Source organism: Bidens hawaiensis, unplaced genomic scaffold (genome assembly GCF_021521415.1).
Source record: "Bidens hawaiensis isolate Kalapana, Puna unplaced genomic scaffold, B.hawaiensis_p1.1 tig00042242_1, whole genome shotgun sequence".
Taxonomy (NCBI): Eukaryota; Viridiplantae; Streptophyta; class Magnoliopsida; order Asterales; family Asteraceae; genus Bidens; species Bidens hawaiensis.
The window spans coordinates 84019-106654 of NW_027497467.1; the positions used below are offsets into that span (position 1 = coordinate 84019).

The 22636-nt window shown below is 33.4% G+C and overlaps 1 protein-coding gene across 1 annotated transcript; it reads left to right on the plus strand.

The window, feature by feature from the left end:
* The first annotated feature begins 9827 nt into the window (after positions 1-9827).
* LOC143593455 (putative transcriptional regulator RABBIT EARS) lies at positions 9828-10391 on the plus strand. The gene has a single exon (XM_077073083.1). It carries the CDS (start codon positions 9828-9830, stop codon positions 10389-10391), a length of 564 nt encoding a protein of 187 aa, XP_076929198.1.
* Positions 10392-22636: the final 12245 nt, after the last annotated feature.

Here is a 22636-nt window from a genome sequence, read left to right on the forward strand (position 1 = left end):
TCCTGTCTGTCAATAGATTTGGTTTCATATATTTTTTTATTAGACACACATTATTGGACTATCATGTATTTTAAATTTTATAAAGCATCATTCACCAGTTAGTTGTTTCTATCCTCAGTTTGCATCAAATTTTGTTCACTATGAAAGTATGAATATATTTATGGTGTTCTTACAGGGAGGCGTCAACTCAACTCAGGGTCAGATAGGTCCGAAGATTTAACCAAGGTCTAACCTTTTCTATTTTTCGCTTATGTTTTCTTCTGTTATTTTTCAGTTCACCTCAAACTGCGTGTGTGCGAATGAATTGAGCATTGGACAAGTGTATGGGCAAAGTACTGATATCTGCATTCTGGTTTCCCCTATGGTGCTATTACAACTGGTTAGGGTTAGTGCTCTTTTTCTGTTTCTGAATTTTACCAAGTTGCACTTACACTTGGTATTTCTTAGCGACTCTTGATTCATACTAAGAATGTAAATAAGCTTTCTTTTTGTGTTGTATAGGATCTGGCATTTTCGATTGGGTCTGGCGGGTCTCACCATCGAATCCATAACCAGTGTACAGTTAAAATGAGTTGTTTTAGAAATAAAAGAAAAGTTCAAAAAGTCTTTTTTTTTTAACTGAAATTGCTGACTTAGATGAAGATCTTTGGTCAAGAAGGAAAACCCATGAAACAAATGGAGGAACATTTATTCCAGTCGAATAAAGGAAGTCTTGATCTAGCATCTGAGGTGATCGCACAATAATAAATAAATAAATAAATAAAATGATGCCTTGCATTTAAAATGTGTTAACTGATTATCATGACTTGTACTTACAGAAATCATGTTTTAATATTTTGATTATGGATTTAGGTTTGCATCTCTATATGGGGTTCAATGATTTTTTTTGTCCTTTGAACAGTTTATATAACTTATTCTATCCTCTAATGCACAATGATTTTTTACGCCTTCACTTTGCTTAACTGAACTGTTGACTTTGACTTTGAGCACAACCGGGTTAGGACTAGAAGCCTGTGTGTTGATTGGATGGGCTTGGCTTATGCATAACCAGAAAAACAAATCTAGCATGGCTACCAGAAGCCTATGGCGGTTGTGTCTTGAATCTCGATGAAGAACACGATTAGGTTAGATTAGATGGGAGTATATTGACCGTTTATGAAATTGGTTTGCTCTTTAGTTGTGTAGACTCTAGAGGCCCATTTGACCTCATGTTTATATTCAATTTGTATGAACTTTTGTGGCTTTGGCTGTGGTTGGTTGAATAATAGGTCTAAGGATTGTTAGCCATTGCCACTTCACACATATATTTGCACAATTATTTACTATTTATTAGTAACATTTGAAGTTACATGTATGGCATGTTCGCCACAACAACAATTGCATACAAATATAGCAATTCATTTTTTGAAACAAAACTTAAGACTAGGTATTTACTCTTATTTATTTATTTAATCTGAAGTACTAAGTAATTAAGATGTTTCACGTTTTAGGTAAGTAAATAAAAACCCTTCTGGAAACAAGTAACAAGTTGCAAATTGTCGTGCCGCGCGGGTTTCCTACTAGTTTTCAAAATAAATCTGTTTACTTTCTTTTATGGATTTATTCGTGAATTTTAAAAACAAAAATCCATTTTAGATGTATTATTGACTAAAAATAAGCTATAAAGAGTGGAAGTTGCATACTATATACTTGAGATCGTTTTCTTTAAATAATATCTTAATATTAACGACTGTTACATTAGATGTATAGAATCCCACCACTGTCGGCCGGGAACCCAAGTTGATTCGCACATGTTACAAATTTGCAATTTTTTTATTAGAAGATACTCTCTTGTATCAATATAGAACTCTCGGATCCTTTTTATATATCCTTTAGCACCTACAACAGTGAAACGATCAACCAATTTATATCGAAATCTCGATACATTAATGCAGTTTATCATTTTTGTGTCAAATATGATTCATATGTTTAGGCAGAAGTCTTAATTATCAAATATCAAATACAGAATATGATGCAACCTAAACATCCCATAATACAAGCTGAGGTATGTGTCAGAATTTCTAATGGAGCATTGGAACTGTAAATGGCAATTTATAAAAATGTCATTAATTATAATCGTAAAGATTTTTATAAGATCCGTAGAAAATGTGTCGGAATATAGGGAAAAACCTACTCCATCGGAAACTTTTCCAACACATGTTTTTCCGTCGCTAAATTGCAGCAAATTTGTTAAAATTATTAGGGTGTTTTTCTCTGTGGGAACTTTGTTGGAAATCTGTTGGAACTTGGAAGCTTTGCTTGTAGGAAATCCATGTCGGAATTTTTCGTAGGAAAATCGGCTCTTTTCTAGTAGTGACCTTGTAAAGGAACACAAGATTTAGCAGATACAAGTTTGCGTACGCTTTTAAATATCACTTACAAGTTGATTTACGGCTGTTATCCCAAAAAACTTTATATAAGTGCGCCAATACTTTATGTTTTGTTAAATCGTATTATTGAATTGGTTAATTACTTCAAAAGGCATATGTTGAAACTAAGCTCAACGCAAGAACGACTATGGACTCTCTCCGACTCTCCTAGGTTAGATAGTTCGTCATTGTTATACATGCTTGTTTTACATAAACCATTGTATCGGTTTATATATATTTCTAGAAATTAATATATATTTTACTTCCAAGAATTTTAGATTTTATTTAATATAATTATTTTTAATACAAATAAAAATTACTAACGGTCTTTAAAGTTTGCATACGCTTTTAAATATCACTTACAAGTTGATTTACGGTTGTTATCCCAAAAAAATTTATATAATTGCGCCAATACTTTATGTTTTGTTAAATCGTATTACTGAATTGGTTAATTACTTCAGAAGGCATATGTTGAAACTAAGCTCAACGCAAGAACGACTATGGACTCTCCCCGACTCTCCTAGGTTAGATAGTTCGTCATTTTTATACATGCTTGTTTTACATAAACCAGTGTATCAGTTTATATATATTTCTAGAAATTAATATATATTTTACTTCCAAGAATCTTAGATTTATTTAATATAATTATTTTTAATACAAATAAAAATTACTAACGGTCTTTAAAGACCCATGATCTCGTTGATAAGTGGATAAGACCCATGATCACCGTGGGTAAATATTTTACCCAAAATGTTAGAAAATGCTTTCTTCTAGAAGTACAAAGGTGTGCAATTATAAATGAAACATGGTCTTAAAAGGGCTAATTAGTCCTTTCCTGTTGTCTTTTTACAATTTTATTTGATGGTTAGTTGGGATTAGCTACTAGTCTTCACATAAGTCAAATTATACTTGTATTTATTAATAATTAGTTATGAATTGTTGTCGTAGGAAAGAAGCAATGTGTCCCTTGTGCTTGTAGTTTAATCAAAGTTTTGGAATTTAGGGTATTTGAAGTTTTATGATTATAAGGAATCATATCAAGTAACCAATTCAAATGCTCCAAAATTTGGTACAATTATTATCAATATAAAAATAATTGTTAACACTGTAGCTCACCGTGGCTTACAAAATTAAAAGAAAAATTAATCCCGTATTTTAATGATCATAATATTTTAGTTAATTGTATAAATTGTTGGGGAATTTCGAGATAATAACTTGAGAGTCGTTTAGCACTTTCTATTTAAAACTAGTTTGGTGGTTCTTCAAAAATTTTAACTAGATAAAACTCAAGCGAGATCAAGAATGAATATTGAAAGTGAATTTTGTGAACCAGAGAATAAAAGCTCAACCAAAAGAAACGGGATATACTGATTAGGTTTTGAAAACAATTAATATTCCCTCTTAATTCTAACTTATGTGTCATTTATAATGTGGTGTAGTTGTACGGAGTTTGGGTTTCTCAATGAAAACCCAAGTTCAATTCTTATTTACGACATTTTGGAGGGACATGGATGGCTCAATGAAGGAAAATCGTGATCTTTCTGATATCCAATTTGATCCTGAGGGCATCCGGGTTTTACCACCAGTGGGCCTTCGGGCTGGTGGGTTTTCCCCGAAACTGGAGATAACTTGGAGGCACTTAAGAGCTCCGTATGGCTGGATTGACCAGCTGGCGGTGACCTTTAGCCATTGGGTCACCCTGTACAAAGTACCTATGTATTCTATTTGTTGGTCGTTCAAAAAAAAAAAAAGAATCTAACTATGTAAATCATGGCATATTAGAAAATTTATTTTTCTAGTGAGTTTTTTAATTTAACAACATTAGGCGCGAATCCTTTGACCATGCCAGGGGCTAACGCCCTTAACCCTGCTACCAGGGGCACTGGCTCTTGGAATCCTCATTCGTTAGGTTTTTCCCCAGACATTGTAATAAAGTAAACAGGGGCAGATGTAGCTTGTTGGGAGGGGTAGCATCCACTACCCCTCAAATTTTCTAGCTAAGAGTCGTCTTTTTTTTTTTGTTTTTACGTTTTAACTATTACGTAACCTCTAAAATTATATTACACTTCCCCTCCAAAAATTTTAAAAGCCTAAAATTTCACCTTTCAAAGTTTTATTAAAAAGCCCAAGATGATAAAAAGTCAACTATTTAATTAAAACTTAAAAGTCCATCTTAAATAATCAGGCAAAGGCACATGTGAAACGCGTTACCAAGTGTTGATACGAAAGAAACGGGCAACGAGGGGCCTGCACGCGTCAAATGGGCAACCGGGCGCGGCACATACCAAATGGGTAATTCGGCGCTGGTACGTTCGTAACGTGAAAACAGGCCCGGATCACGGGAAACGGTTAATCGGCCGCTTGTACAAGCGAAAGGCATTACTGCGCGCCGGTGCAAGCCAAATGGGTATCCCGGGCCGACACGTGGCGTAATGGGAAACATGGCCTGGGACACGCAAAATACCTAACTAGTTGCCGGTACACATGAAATGCGTTCCGCACTCGTGAAAAAAGTCTTTCTTAATGTATTGTTAAAAAAAAAATTACACCACCGCTAAAATTGTGTTTTAGATCCGCAACTGAAAGTAAAACAAGGGTGCACTCCGCCCATGTGACTTATTTATTGTATATTACAATCAACGTTGGTCGACAATTAAATCCAATCACACTAAAAATATCTAACATAATAAATAGTATAAATTTCATTAGTTATTATATTTAATTAACATTGGTTGACAAGTAAATCAAATTGCACTAAAATTTATAATTTCAATAATTATAAAGAGTATTATATATATATATATATATATATATATATATATATATATATATATATATATATATATATATATATATATAGGGTTAGGTTAAAATGAAAACCCATTTGAGTTGTGAAAACCCGCAAAAACCCTATGTAACATCGTTTTTTTTTTTGTTGTTACATGTAATATATGTTGTAACATTTAATACAAAACATTGAAACATAAAAAAAAATGTTTTGCTATTTTTTAACATTTTTTACTAATTGTTATATATGTTTTCAGAAGAGAGAAAAATTTATATTTATATTTTTTATTCACTTTAATTATAGACCACAAGATTTAAACATTAATTAAAAAATGTGGTTGAGAATGAGTTTCTAGAGTTTTCACAACTAAATTGGGTTTTCATTTTATACTTAGCATATATATATATATATATATATATATATATAGGGAAGTTAACTTACAAATAAACTTTTGGTACTAATCGTGCGAATCAAAGAAATCCAAAAGAATTGGCGGTGGCACTATTGTAAATAACAAGAAAACCCCATCTCCCACATAAATCATCTTTTCATTTATTTCAATCACATCCAGCATCTCCATAATCGATCTATACCTCCAACTTCATTCAAGAAACTCACTTTTAGACAATTAAATCCACCCGTTTTCTAGACATATGCTATTAACAAATCGGCAAGTTGTTTAATAGAGTAATTACTGAAAACACATGTTATTATCTGAAACTTTTGAAAACACTCCGTTAGTTCAAAATTAAAGATTATGAAGTTTTTAGGATTTTTAAATGATGTTCAGGTGTAGAATAAGATAGGATAATTGCTCTGCTAGAGCAATTATGAAATAAAAAAAATTACCATTAACTAATCTAGAATTGATGAACAAACCATCAATAGAAACTCCTGTTTCACACATTACTCTACTTATAAATTAGTTATTACTCTACTTGTAATATAAAATTACATTGCTTGAGATTGAAAATTACACTACTTGAAGTTGAAAATTACTCTACACACTACTTGAAATTGAAAATTGTTTATTTGTTAAAAAATTACGTTATTTGAAATTGAAAATTACTCTATAACATAATTACTCTACTTATAACACAAATTACTCTAGTTATATGTTTAGGCTATAATACCCATTTGTATGATTACTCTATTTAGGAAAATAATTACTCTAGTTAGCATTTGAAAACATTTGAAGCGTAATAACCAGCAACATATTATACTCTTTTTTTTAAATTTTTGGTTGTTTTAGAAAATCTTAGTTGCAAGTTTCAAATCATTACTCAATTCCATTTGCAAAAAGCTTTAGTTGTTCAATCTCCTTCAAAATTCACTCTGTAACTACCTATTGATAGTTTAATCTAATTCGCAAGGCTGAACTAAATAATCAAATATGATTTGCAAGCTTCAATTCATCAATCAAAATCTCCAGTTCATCAGATTTGATTGATTAGGTTAGCTTTGCGAATATGATCTGATCGATTTCATTGGATGACCGATTGGGTTAGATAAACAAATATGAACTGGTCGATTATGATTTGATTGATATTATCCGAAGAAGAACGATTAGTTACAAATTAGGTTTTTCCATTGTTTAATTTATGTGTTTCCTTCACTTCTCTGGTTTTGGATATTAATTACGAATCTGCCATCGTGATTTCAGTTGGTTCGCACGATTAGTATGGTATTTTTGTTTGTATTTGATCCATCTCCTATATATATATATATATGATTTTTTTAAAGCTACTTTGAGTTTTAAAACTCGAAAAAACTCAATGTAAAAAAAAAATTCTGAATTTTTTTATATATATGTAATATGTAGGTTACATGTACATAAAAAAATTACAATATTTTTTTGCACACCGAGTCGACTTTTTAAATAGGTGTAACTAACGTCTACACTCTACACTAGTGTAATCATCACACATTTTTTATTTTTCTCCTAATTAATTTTTTAATCAGATTTAATCTCAGCCACATATTTTATACCCTTTAAAATGATTGTGTGATCCATATTGAGTTATTATAGTTTTTACTAACTAATCAAGTTTTTAAAATATCCTTTCCATATATATCTATACTATATATAAAGCATGAGTGAGGGGCATCTTAAATTTTAAGAGGTATCAAACTTATTACTTTAAGTGCAAACCATAATGCATAAGATTAAGACAATTTAAGGGCAATTTTGACTTTTAACAATTTTGTCTTTTATCAAAATCATGTACATTGATTATAATTTATTAAAAAATAATTATAGGTTTGGTCCTTTAACTTTGATCACATTATGTTAATTTATTGAATAGTTACATATATACCCTTTATTTTAAACTAACTACCCCCACGACGTTTAACGTTATTTTCACATGTTAATAATTTTAAAAAACATAATATCATAAAATGAGTATTTTATTCTCTTTAATTTGATTATAGTATTGCTATACTTTTCTCATTTTAAAAACTTCATGTGTTACATAATTACCATTAGGGACCGTCAAATGGGTTGGGCGGGTTCGACTTTTTAGGTCATGGGTCAAAAATGTTAAGTTTGGAATGAGTCGATACAAAAAAGGTTAATTTGGTTTGGGTCTGGTTTGGACAGGTTCGGGTCAAAATGGGTAAAGTTAAAACAGATTTCGAATTAAAACAGTGTCAGGCAGAACGGGTTGCGGGGATGCGATCAATTTAGATTTACGTGCACACCGACACCTAATTGCGCGTCTACAGTTGTTGGGTGACGTGCTTACTAATACCGGCTAAGCTCCAATGCTACATTACGAGCATACTATCGTCAAGTTACGCATGCACTGTTGTGAAGTCACGCATATACTAAAATGTAACACCGGTTACACATTCGATGTCATGTTTGCGTGCATATCTCGCCGCATCGCGCGGGCACCCATCTAGTGTGTGTGTGTGTATACATATATATATATATATATAAGCATGATCAAATACATTTTATTCTTAACATAAAAATAGTTAGAACCAATTTGTTGTTATTATTAGGTTTATTTTTATAGGTGTTTGCTGTTATTTTCTGATCGTATTTGCTAATTTTCGATTATAAGACATTATAAGTATTTGCTGATTTATATTTTGTTGTTATTATTTGAATTTTTCTTTTACTGTTATAAGTATATGTTGTTATTATTTTGTTCTTGATTTTAATTATTTTGTTGTAATTTTTAGGTTTTTTTCTTTATTATTATAAATCATTGTTTATATAGATTGATATTGTTTCTTACGTTTTTTTTATAAATTGATATTATTTTCCTACGTTCTCATTTTAAGATTAAAATGTACGTACATGAACCTTCACACACACACACACACATATATATATATATATATATATATATATATATAACCATCACTTTCTAGAGGGAAATTAATGATTATAAAATATTGATCATTCTGCTTAATTTTGACTTAAAATTTTTGGTTATGTGGACGATAAGACAGAAAAACACATTAATTATCTTGAACTATGATCCAATTCGGGTCACATTTAAATATTCTGAGTGAGCATATACTTACATGACAACATTCAAAGCAAGACATCCATTTTCAATTACTTTTATTAATTTAATTACCACAACATGTTAGCCTAATGTTTTTATTTATGTCCTTTTCTATCTAGCAATCTTCTGTACAGAATTTTGTTCATTGACTTTAACATGAAATAGTGACCATTGGATTATTAATTTAGTTTTATGAATCTTGAAATTTCTTTGAAGAAATTAGCAAACCAACAACAAACACCAAAACAAGTACTAGAACCATTTTGACAGAATCGAAAATTTCCATTATAAACGCATTTCAAAATTTTTAATTCGAATAAGAATCAAGAAACTTATGATAATCAATCTTTATAGTTGATAGTAGGTGTTATATTGTCCGCATGCCGGTTTTTCATTAGCGTTTTCAAGTAGTTTAGTTTTCCGATTTGATGTTATGATCTTGGGCCTCAAATTTCATTAGCTTTTACCATCTGAATAAGAAAATTATCTGAAATACTTTTGAGTTTGTATCAACCTTAATGATATCCGGCCTTCACGAGCTTGAAATACATGAAGGTTCCATATATTGGGCCTCGGATAAAGATGAAGGCTTTAATTAGTTAAAGAATTGAAATAGTAACAATATTATAAGATGGACAACTGATTGAAATTGGCCTTTTAGTCTTATGATACAGGATGATGATTAAGGTTTGAGATTTTTATGTCTTAGGTTTGAGAACTGATTCAATGGGATTTTCTCAAAGTGATAAGTTTCCTCCTTAATGGTGTTCTTGCCTGAAACATCAAATGGATACATAACACCCCATCTTAAAAAGACTAATTCGGATATTGGAGGCAGTTCGAAACGTTCCTAAAAAGAGAGATGGACAAATTACATGTTTAAAATATTCAATTACGCTCCCGACACTCAAAAGAGCTAAATGAGAAACTTTCACCTATCTTATTATTTTGTAAATCTACACCCTCTCTCTCTCACACACAAACACACACACAATGTCCTAGTTATATGAGTATGTATAACCAAGCCTTAAAACACAACAAAACTTATCCACTATCTTTCTCTAAATTTTCAAACAAGTTTGAAAATTGTAAAGTTATAAGAGATCTATGGAGCAATACTCTCAGTATTTGATGTGGGTGAAGAACAAGAACAGTATCTTCAACAACTCATTTTGCCACTCATGGGAAGAAGAAGCTTTCGCTGAGGATGCTCGAGGTCCCCTTGGCGGGTTCGTATGGCCTCCAAGGTCTTATTCTTGTAGCTTCTGTAGAAGAGATTTCAGATCAGCTCAAGCCCTAGGTGGTCATATGAACGTCCACAGAAGAGAAAGAGCTAAACTGAAGCAATCTTTAAACAGTGTGCAACAAAACCCTAAACTCTTATTGGAGTCTACAAGCACTAGTTTCTTCCCCTCACCTGATTCACCTACTAGGGTTTCTTCCATACCTATATTAGGTCAAGAAAGTCCCTCTCTTGCTAGCAACTCAGATGCAAAAAGTTGTGTTTGTGATGAACTGTTGGTTCTTGGACCAGTTAAAACAAACTTGTATCTAGGGTGTGAAGATGAAGAAGTTGTGAATTGCAAGAGGCAGAAGACATCGGCGGTTTCGCCACTGGTAATTGGTGTTGTGGAGGGTCAGGTGGATCTTGAACTAAGGTTAGCTAGGTGAATATATTCTTCAAAAAGGATATATAGCTTAATGAATTGGAAATTTTACATTCTTGAAGCTTTTGTTGTTTTGTTGTGTTGTTAACCACCAGATTATCCCTTTCTTCTTAATTACTTTGTTAGTTTGTTTATTAGAGTTACAAAGTTAATGAAACACCATGTGTTCTTTATTTGAACATCTTAAATCCACTTCTCTCTCTCTTTTTCTTGATTGTATGTCATCGAAAAATTGATAACAAGCTTTGATTGTACATCAGCTATTTGTATGTTAAAGAAAAGGGATTTTAGTGTTTTTTAATCTACATAAGAATGGAATGATTATCTGCGTTTGCATGTGCTATATATTGCAATCCCAATGAAAATATTCTTTACATGTGCCTTAATTCACATGATGCATCTGCTGTTGCATGCCTATGTCATCCAATCATTATTCAAAGTTTAGCAGTATCTGGTTAGTATATATGTCACTTAATTAAAGAAATGGGCGGAATATGAGAATATCAAACAATAATTTGGTAATTCTCTATCATGTTTCATGAGAAGTGTCTCAGAACGTAAGTCTGATAGTGGGACCATGGGAGGTTTTGAATTTTGAAACGTATGCGAACATTAATATGCTTAATGTTGCAAAGTTCTAAAATATTGGTCATTAATATCATTGAGACTACTGTTGAATATGACAATCTTAGTCCCATTTTATTTTAGTCTTTTGTATTGTAATTATGTGTTTCGGGCTTTAGTTGTCAATATTGAATGTAATAGGCCAAAAAGAAATAAGTTATAGAGCCCATTGGGCATATGATGTAATCTACTTCTTATGCATGCTTCCTTATAAATATGAAGCATGCCATGAGAAGTAAGGTTGTTCATTTTTTAAAGTAATTTAATCCAAAAGAAAACTTTTGCAACTCTCTCCTCTTCTGTCTCGGCTCTCTCTCCTCTTCTCTCAAACTAATAGAAAATAACATCTCAAGATCCGAGACCGCTTTGGTGGCTTAGTGTGATTTCCGCTAGCACTAAGCTCGGTTGATCCAAAGACGTTGTTAGATCCACCCACATAGGGACCTACAATTGGTATCAGAATTCGGCTCACTAGTTGAGGGTTTTTGGATCACAACCTTGGGTTTCGATCTTGAGAAGAAGAAAACAAGTGCTCTTTACAAGAAAGTTCACAAAAACCTCAAAAACAAGAAAAATACAAAAAGAATCGGGCAAAATCTTCATAAAATTGTCTTAAAAAGTATTCTTGGTAAAAATATCAAGTATACAAACTCTAGATCTAAGAAGTTTTGGGTTAAAAGGTGTTAAAGTTTGGGTTACGGGTTCAAACAGTTAGTCAAAGGTGATAAGAAGTAGTTTCGCTTCTCATGGCATGAAAGTTTGTGTAACAACTTTTGACCCATCACTGACAAGATTAGGTGAAAACAGATCCCGAGGAAGATTGCTTCTAGAAAACTGAATTCTATTTCGCTTCGCTTGGAAGTCTTTCGCTTCGCTTGGGACTCTTTCGCTTCGCTTGACATCATTTCGCTTCGCTTGAAAAGATGTTTCATGCGAAAAAGTTAACTGTTTTCAAATTTTGAACTGTTTAAGGGTAGATACTACTGAAATCATGACGAGTACTAATTCTGAGCTGCTGAAGGGGTATTTGCTGTTAGAAAACCAAGTGGGTACACCTACAAAGCCACCAAAGTATATGACCTTGGATGATAACTTTGTGGATTTCAAATGGAGATTTATGAATTATATCTCATTGACTGAGACTGATTTGAAGAGATGTTTTGAACAAGGTCCTCATGTTCCTGTGACTCGCACTGATGCTGGGGAACAACTTAAGGCTCCAGAAAACTATGATCAAGCAGACAGGGACCTGTTGGCACAAGATAAGAAAGCCTATCTCATATTGACTGTTTGCCTTTCAAATGAAATCACTGAAACTCTTCGTGAACACACAAGTGTCAAGGGTCTGTGGGAAGCACTTGTTGAAATAGTTGGGGGCAATGCCGAAATTAGAGAAAACTAGAAGACCCTATTAAAGGAAGAATTCAATATGTTCAATCATCATCAAGGTGAAGCTGTTTTGGATTTGGTAAAGAGATTTGAGAAGTTGATGGTAAGAATTAGGGCTGCAAGTGTCAACATTGCAAATGCTGAGGTCAACCACAAATTGATGAATTCATTTCCATACAGCTGGAGTACGAATACTGTCACAATCAAGAGAACTACCAATCTAAATATGATGTCAAACACTGACTTGATATCCACTATCAAGTCATTTGAAATGGATGAGCAGATGAGAATGAACAATCATCTAAGTTCTCTGAATCAAGCTAGAGTGAGTTCTGCTTCCTCAATGCCAACTGCTTTCATAAGCAAAGCTCAACAGAATGTGTATCCAGTGACCACACCCAAGTGTACCTTCACAACCAACATCATTCATCTCAACCAGTAATCAATCAGATTCTTCCAATACAAGTTCGTTTCAAAAGACAGTCGACAGTGCGGTTGCCCAAGCCTTAAAAGCTCAAGGGATTTCCTCTCTTCAAAACCTCAACCAAGCAAACCTTCAAGTTTATGTGAAGCACTACCCATGCTGAATGACTCCAACATCGCAATAGTTCACGCTTTTCTGTCAAGCCATGAAGAGTTGATGCAAGGAAACCTATTGCCACCACAGTTTGAAGATGGAGATTTAAGAGATATCAATCAAAAGGATGTTGAAAAGATGGATATCAAGTACCAGATGGCAATGGTGGTGCAAAGAGCTACTAACTTCATGAAGACGTACGGGAAGGATAGCTTCAATGATTCAGACAGGAAAAGGATCGGGTTTGATAAGTCAAAGCTGCGTTGCTACAATTATGGTGAGATGGGTCATTTCTCCCAAGAATGCACGAATCCATCAAAACCTGCAAATGATATTCGTGTGACTGAGGTGACAGAGGAAGAGAACAGCAAAGGCTGCAGGAAAAAGGCATGAGGTGCAGAAACCAAGCAGCTCATCTCAAAGAATTGGAGGTCATCCACACAAGGGCAACTCAAGCTCAAACTCAAAGGCCCTTGTCTCCCAATCGAAGGTCCAAGTTGGTGTGGATTGGGATGATCAATTCCAAGAGCTGCAGAATCCTCTCAACATGGCTGGCATGGCTCTCACAAAAAATGAAGCTTCTTCATTTGCTGCTGCAAATTCTGATGCGTCACCATCTGATGAGATAAAAAGAAATCTTTGCTCTCAAGCTTGCGTAAATAAGGTTACATATTATAGATATCTTCAAGACGAAGTTTTGAAAGAAAATGCAAAACTTCGTCAACTAAATGCTGAGTATGTAAAAGCTGACAATATATATGTTGAAAATATTAAAACACATCACGATGACGTAGCAAATCTTAAACTTAAAATCTTTCAAGGAGAGCACAATGTCATCTATTACAAGGACATTGTAAATAAATTAAAAGATGAAATTAAAAAGTTGAAACTTGATCTTTCTGATAAACGAGAAAAGAAAAACAAGTTGAAAGATTTGAAGCATCATCTGAACAATTAGATGATCTCATCAGAGCTCAGAGAAGTACTAAAGTTAAATCGGGACTAGGTTGTGATTATTCAGCGGTGCCTCCACCAATGAATGACAAATACACTTGCCTACCCCATGTTAGCTATAATACTTCTCCTGATGAAGAGATGGCCTATGGTATTGGTAAACTACCAAAACCAGTGAAATTTGTTTCAGCTGCCTCTCCATCAACAGCTCAAATTTCATCATCTGATAATTCTAACGTCAACATGTCTTGTGTAGCAGGTGATGTAAGTAGTGGGAAGGTTAACCAGGGTTGTAAACCAAAGGGAGAGTTAGAACCACGTTTTGAATCCTGTATGGGTCTAACAAAATCAATTAACAATCCTGTTTGTAACAAAGTGTGTGAATCAATGATAGGAAGTTAATGTCTAGATAAAGGATGTATTTTGTGAATCATCAAGTGATGACGGTTGTATAAATGTTTGCAATGAAAGTGATTGTTCCTCTTCTGATTCCGAATGTGAAACTGTATTTGATGAAACCGTCAAAGTCAAGGTCAATAAACAGACTAGTCAAAGCTGCTCATCAACTGATAATAAAATTGAGAACTTAATAAAAGAGAAAATTAGCTTTGAAAATGAAAAACCAAGTACTTCATGTAAATATGTGCCACCCAAGAAAACTTCATTTTCTCAAAATACAAATTATAACAATAGTTCTCAATATTATGATCAACTTGATAGTGCCTTTTATTACTCGCGACAGAAACCTAAGCAATCAATTATTTTGCAACTCATCATTCAAATGCTTACAATTATCAGTCAGATAGAGGTTACCAACATGTTAACCAAACAACATCACCTCATCCCACATATCTCAGTGAGCAAGATGTCTATAAATGCAACCAAAGAAAATGTTGTTTCATTTGTGGAAATCCGTCTCATCTTGCAAGGCATTGCAAGAACTGGCATAAACAACAAAGAGACTTCAACAATAAGTTTGGCCAGACAATTCCTAGGTATAATGCTCAAACCAAGAAAATGCCTTACCAAACTTACACTTCAGCCAGTGAGACAAATTTAAGATCCAAAAGAACCGAAAAACCCAAGAAACCATTTTGTCTAACCCAAAGAGAAAGAAAGCGGTTAGCTAAGGGTTCTGAAGTTGAAACGCCCAAGAGCCCTTCAAAGGTTTTCTCAAAGGTTAATCAAAAAGATTTTGTGGTTAAGTCTAAACCAAAAAGAAGGCAATCCAGAAAACTTTTCAAAAACCGAGGAAACCATAATCCAAGTTTCTCGAGGGATTGTTCTTCAGATTCTGACTCACCAAAGGATTATATTTTCAGAAATCATAAAATTAAACTTGGTGATTTTGTGTTTAACCTTCCCGAGACAAGAGTGTCTCGGGAAACCCTCCACTAACTGGTTTTTCATGTGTGCAGGGACAGCCTGGACGGCCTGTCAACAGTATTTGGTACTTAGACAGTGGTTGCACCCGACACATGACGGGAGACGAGTCGCTGTTGTTCGATATCAAACCATTCAACGGTGGTCACGTTTCTTTTGCCGGTGATATTGGAGGATAAATAACGAAACAAGGGAAGGTCTCGAATGGTACTTTGACATTCGATGAAGTCAATCTGGTGGAACAGCTAAACCACAACCTGCTCAGCGTCTCTCAGATCTGTGATAAGAAATTCTCAACCCTTTTTACTGAAAATGAGTGTCTCATTCTGAAACCAGGTTTTAAAGTCCCTGAGGAGTGGATTATGATGCGTACTCCGAGGCACAAATTTGGTAACCGCTGTAGTATGAACACATATAGTTGATCATGAATCTAATTTAGGGCAAAAGAAGTAATGAAAGATATAGGAGTGAGCAACAGAGTGACATGTGTTGTGTTCTCTTGAACTAAATAAAACCTAATTGCACCTAGACACTCTAAGTTAGCAATAAACACAAAATTATACTTGCATGTGCTTCAAATTCGTAATCAAGAAAGAAATCTAGGTTTGTGGTTGCGAAGAAATCGCCGTACAGCTCTGCGTGAAGGAATTGTTGTATGTTTGTGAAGAAATTGGATCTAATTAAGGTTGAATCGAAGGAAGAAACTGGCTCTACCTGAAGGAATCGGCTCACAGTTTATGAAGAAATCATCGTAACCCTAGCTCCGAGGGAAGTGGGGTGTTATGCGCGAGGTATGAAAATTATAAAGTGACATACAAAAGATGACACATAAAAATACTTGTCACCCTCCTTTTAAATTTGATAAAATATGACATTTTTTAATGACACGCATGCTTTGCACGTCATAAAATTAGTGTGTGTCATAATTGGCGTGTCATTAAAGATCTATTTTCTAGTAGTGATGAATAGTAATATCAAAAGATGAAAACACAAATATACCAATAACTGAAGCATGATTCAATCATAAGCAATGAAATCGTCATCCGAGTCCACATCAACCAAGGAATTGTTGATAGATAAAAGAGCGAGGACGTAATTTTTCTAGAGCTTGGATTAAAAAAACCAGTTATAAACAAATAATAGATCAAACTTGAAGTTTGAGCTGTTATGGTCTTTTCTTAATTTAGCCAAAATATACCAAACTTGAAATTCGGTATTATGATCGCTATTTAAGAATAAACAATCGGTCAAATAACGATCAATAGCGGTTCCGCTAATGGCACCGCTATTTTGCAAAAGTCCGCTAATCAATATCCAACCGCTATTAACTGCATAGTGTCTCGTTGAGCACTTGACTTCTTGTGGTCACTTAAAATGGCCATATAATGAGTTTCTAACACTTACATGTCACTCTCAATGCTATACCGACAAGATATCAAAATGCGAGCAGGCCCGTTGAAAAGTTACATATAATTATTTATGTCATTTTCATCACAAAGTATTGAAGAAAAAAATTCATTAGCCGTACGCTCAATGACACTATCTAGTGAATTAGATTCATTACAATCATCTTTAGATAATGTACGTGTTTATTCCTCTAAGTGAAAGGAAAAACCAGTTCCACTTACATAAGTTACTAATCAAGCCTTTTGATGTTCATATATAAACTTGTTATATGCCTTTTGATCCATGTTTCGGATCTCTAAGATTGCCCGTTCTTTGAGGCAGCGCAACCAAAAAACATAAATACAACTTGACGGGTGCTGTTGCTAGACCACCACCTTTTGTATTTTAATTTTGAGACAACCAATGTCAGCATTTTAATCAGAATTAAAGAAACCAACACCTAGAGTTTGCCTATGTGAGGGACGGAATGGAAAGGATAACGAAAATGAACCAACATTTTGTTTGCTGATTAGAACGAAAGTGAGAGGGGTATAATTGTATAAATATGTAACGTTACCAACGGAAGTCCGTCGGTAATTTCACAAGACAAAAACTGAACCAATGTTGTAAGGTTAACTATTTATACGAGCAACTTTTGTTTTTAAAATACTTTTACAATTTCAAACTGATGAACCATCGGCAACCAGTACAGTAAAATGGATTTTGGCATTAACCCTCGTAATCCGTTGGTACTTCTGACCACTGCCGGCCCAAATGAGTAGGTAACCCAAGCAAGGGCTTAAGGCCTCATGTTTATAAAGGCCCCCAGTTTTTCTAAAATAATTAATATATTACATAGTCTAATTATTATATTGATGCATATTTGATAATTAGGTTGCATAATGCAATTGAGAAACTGAAGCTAGCGTGAAGTAGGGGTGTTGTTCGAGTTTTGGGGTTTTTTTGGGTTGGGTTCTTCGGGTTTCAAAGTTTTAAATCTTGACCCGAAACCCAACCCAAATCTCTCACGGTTTCTTCGGGTTCGGGTAATTTGGTGTTTTTGTGAACCACCATTTGGATTTGTTGGTCATTACTGTTTTTTGGATTTGCACTTTTGCACTCAATTTGAATTTACACTCCAATTTGAATTTGCACAATTTGAATATCAATGGATTGAATACTGAAGGTTAGTAATTACTTTTTTTAAAGTAGTAATTACTTATTAGTTTACTGCTTCATAATTATTTCATTAAACAATTTGCATCAAATTAAGCTATAAAAGTGAATTTTATGATTTTTTTTACAAACACAAGATAAAACTAAAAAATATATATACAAAATTAGCCCTGCCAACTATAAACCTTTTAGTCTATATTCCCGGTCCCAAGACCGAGTAAAGAAGAAGTGTTTATATGAAAAAGTTTAAAAAAAAGCTCATGCCTTAATAGTTAGCTTGAGGCCTCTAAAAACCTTAGGCCGCCACTGCTTCTGACGTATTGTCGCGAACAGATATTTTCTGTCGGTACGTTGGTATAGTTTTCTAGTAGTGATATATACATAAACGGAATTGTAAAACTAATATTAATAATCACAATATCTGAATTATTCCGGTTAGTTGGAGGGCCTGACTAGTAGTACGTTTAAATAATATTTTGAAGATAATTAAGAAAGTTTTTATAATCTTGATTACTATATAAACAATCCCAACTCTCTCCAATACATCCAAAAACACATCCACCATGCACCAACTCTGAATGATCGATCCACTACAGTACGATTAACGTAGAGATCATAATAATTTTCAAGTCAATAGAATACTAATATAACTTTTAATGGGTTATTAAATAAATAACAAAAGGATTTCACGTCATTATCATTATTTACGCGTCTTTAATTCAAACTTTGATTACTTGTCGCACAAAATTTATTATTACCTAAAAGAATTGAATACCTGATCTAACAACATATTTTAACAACGGTAAGGTGTAGGAAAACAAAAACAGACTGAAATTAAAGATCTACAAATTCTTTTGAGCAGCAAGAAGATTAAAATAAAAAGAAGATATTGGTCAACAGAAGTAACCAATATCACAATTGACAATTACATTTACATGAAAATTAGCATTATTGTCTTTGAAAATAAAGTTTCGGTGTCGAGACAAGTAAAAAAATGGCTCCTGAATCACGTTTTTAATCATATAATAAACAATTTTGTAAAACTCGCTAGACGGTCCCTATATGGCTGACCTCCTTGTAGGAAGTACTCGGCTTGTACTCGGGCATTATAAATATAACATAAAATATTTATTTTTGATATATATTATATATGTGTTAAGACAAACATAATTCATATTAAAATAAGCATAATTCATATGAAAAAAAATATATAATTCAAAAAATTCATGTTTTGTTGTTATTTTTAATTTTTTACTAAAAAGAAAAAATTGGTGGCCGAGTTGACCTTGGAGCCCGAGTAATCCTGAGCATTCCGACTTTTGACCGAATTGGACCTTGGCGAGTAATGGTAGCCGAGTTGAGGAAATGCGTCAAGGTTGATGTCCGAGACCTTGGAATCGCCGATACCAAGGCATTAGAATCCGAATTTTACAACACTGATGATAAATAATAATTTGACAATTTTACTAATTGAGTTGTATTTCCAAATTCCAATACGGATAAAAGCAAAATAAAAATAAGTGGCTCATATGAAACACAAATGAATTCTTTTTTTTTTTCTAAATGATAAAAAGGAACACTAAACATGAAATTAAACTCATTAGCTTTGGTTTCATGAACTAACATTCTTTCGATTAAACCAATGAAACAATTGTTGTTTTTTATTTTAAAACAAAATTATATATAAAATGTATATAATTTTTCTAACAATTATGGTTCTTTCGGGAGACTAGGCTTGGTCTGGTCACCCTTATCGCCATCCTTTTTGGTTTGCCTAATGAAAAGTAAAGTAGTTCTATTAATATGATCGTCCTACCCGAGTTTCAACTTACTATTTCAATTAACGATCCAATGGTATGAGAATTGACAATTTAAGTTAAACATGAATTCCTTCTTTAATTCATTTGCTTGATATATAGACTCGTTTATATATGGACTTCGTGATGACCCACCACGTTGTCCATGCTAATGCTTTCAAAAGATTCTTTTTATTCGAGTTATCCAACGAAGACACCAAATTACTCGGTTAGTTGTGGTTGGGCAACGCTCCAATCAAAGATGCGATGAAGCATTCCTCAAAAGGTGGTCAGCCGATTCCACACGCTTAGAACAACTCACACACAAATGTTATGTAAAACGATGTCTTTGTTACAAATATTTACTCTATTCGGCAGACGATATATTCAATAACATTGTCTACACCATTATAGATATTAACTTTCCTTGGAACTCATTTGCTCCATCTTGTAGACGGGTTTGTTTTTCCGTCTTCTGCCATCACAAATTCACAATACTAAATGAAACCAGGACAACAAATGGCGCGAACATGAACCTAATGATTTGTTCTACTAAAGCAATCAACCTATTTAAATGCAACGGAAATACGAACTGTAAATCAAAAACACAAATTTTAAACTGAAATAATAAAACCTGATAAGCGCGGTAGTCTTTGCACAAAAATTACCGTATATTTGAACTATTCATAAAGACATATGTTAAATATTGTTAATATATATATTTCGATTACTATATAGACAAAATAACCATAATTAAATGAATGGCCGGTTGCATATTTAAAATAACAACATTATTGTCGACTCAAAAAATGTTTAAACACAAGCATTCATAGTTTGAATAACTAAACGAAAAGTCGACGACAAGTAGATGTAAACTGATTAACCAACCAATATGCATAGTTTATCATTTTTCTTTTTTCTTTTAAAGACGTTTTCTTAAACAAATTTCCCTAAGTGAATAATCTGTATATATAAAACATGAATATATATTTAATAAAAACGCCTCTCGAAGCTTTTTTGCTTGCTGTTATTATTTAAGCCTTTACTTTACATGTTTTCTTTTTTCTGTTTATTTAAAATAGAATTCATTCAGGGACATGTTTTACAACCTTAATTAATTGGATTAATTAGTTGCTGAAATTGTAAAAAGATTCGAAGGCTATGAAACCTAAAGTGTCCAAAGACCTTAAAAACCCTAGCTATGATATTACCGAAGGTTCTTGCAGATTACACGGCGGAGTTGCCGACATTCAGCGTCTTCATTATCCTACTTTTAGGTTCTTCTACATTTTTTAGTTTCTTTTTTTTTATTTTTCCAATCATACTTTTTAATGAATTTTTGTTGGTCATTGAAAAAAAAAAAAAATCTGATATATTACTTATTAATAATTCTTATATATTCTGTTCTAGATTTTCATATTTTTAAATCGAATCACACCTTTGTTTTTAGAAAAAATTGAAATAAAGTAATGGTTTAAAATAATAATTATGTCATAAAAGAATTGATTAGATGAGGGTGCTTGGTTTGTGATGAAGGATGCTCAATCTGGATTTCGGGATTTTGGACGTGTTGGCACACGGACCGATGATGTAGGCACTAGAGTCCGGACTCTATCCAATCATATTAGATGGGGCATATGTGCGGACCTGTTACAGTACTACACAGGATTCAAAAACTACTACAACCCCCAAGCGTTACAGTAGTGATGACGGATGTTGGATCCGAACCTCAGGGCTCCTGTCAATCAGGTGCATGGACGAAGCATCAGTCACACTGTATTTTATCAATCGTTGAAGCATATCAAGTCGCGAGACTCTGACACGAGACGGCTTCCTAGAAAACTATTACTCGAATAAGACCCTGATAAGGTAAAGCAAAGCGCACCCAACGCCAAAGTAGAGCGTGAACAGAGATCACATTAAATGCTATCGATGACCCTTGAGCACTATTAATAGAACCTCAACAACCAATGACAGATTCACTCAATACATATTACAATTTTACACTAAACACACACATTGGTCACCGATTCTTAGCTTTTCTACGTGGTTCACACATTGTGACGGATATGGCCATGTACCCGTTTAAAGTTTAAACACACACAATTAGCTATTCTATATGGTTCGCCCCAAAATTGGGGTATTCCACCCCACTACACACTGTCGTGCATAGTGAACGACCGCACAGGGTCCATCATAACTAAGGGTCCGTTATAACGAACGTCAAAAATTTCATTTTCTAAACACATAACATATGTATAAATATTTAAAACCGAACTTTAGAATTTAAAAATCTAATAACCTTTAAAAATTTAGAGTCCACGTTTTTTAAACCCATTAAAACCCAATAACGTTTTTAAGCCCATTAAAACCCATTAACGCTTTTAACCATATCGGCCCATCTAAACCGAATACTTACTTTTGACAATCAAAGCCCAATTAAACATTAACGTTAAAAAGTTAGAACCAATTAAGTGATTAGCACATCCCTGTTTTGGTAGGTGGTAAGGTGATTGTTGTGTGATATAGGAAACCATGACTTCAAACCCTATAAAGTGCAAAAATTTAGTCATTTAAAAAAAAAAGTGATTAGCGGCAAACCGGCAATTCGTAGTGTGGAAACTAAAGTCAGTAGTTGTTTCCCAAAGGCCAACATTACTTTTCGTTTATTTGAAGGGAGTGTGTAGGCATGTAGCGATAAGCGATAATTTATCAATTCAAATTTAGAAAGAAAAAAAACGAAAGCTGTAGCATGTAGCAACAACTCAAATCCAATTCTATCGAATATCAATCTTCTCATCGGTTCATCATCCTCATTTCATCATTTCTCAAATTCGATTTTAGGTATTCTTAACCTTTTAAGTAATTTCTTGATATGTTGATTAGATAAATTGTTTTGTTTGAATGCTTGGTTTAGCATACTTTATATAATTTTCAGAAATTATACCTCCTAATTAACAATCT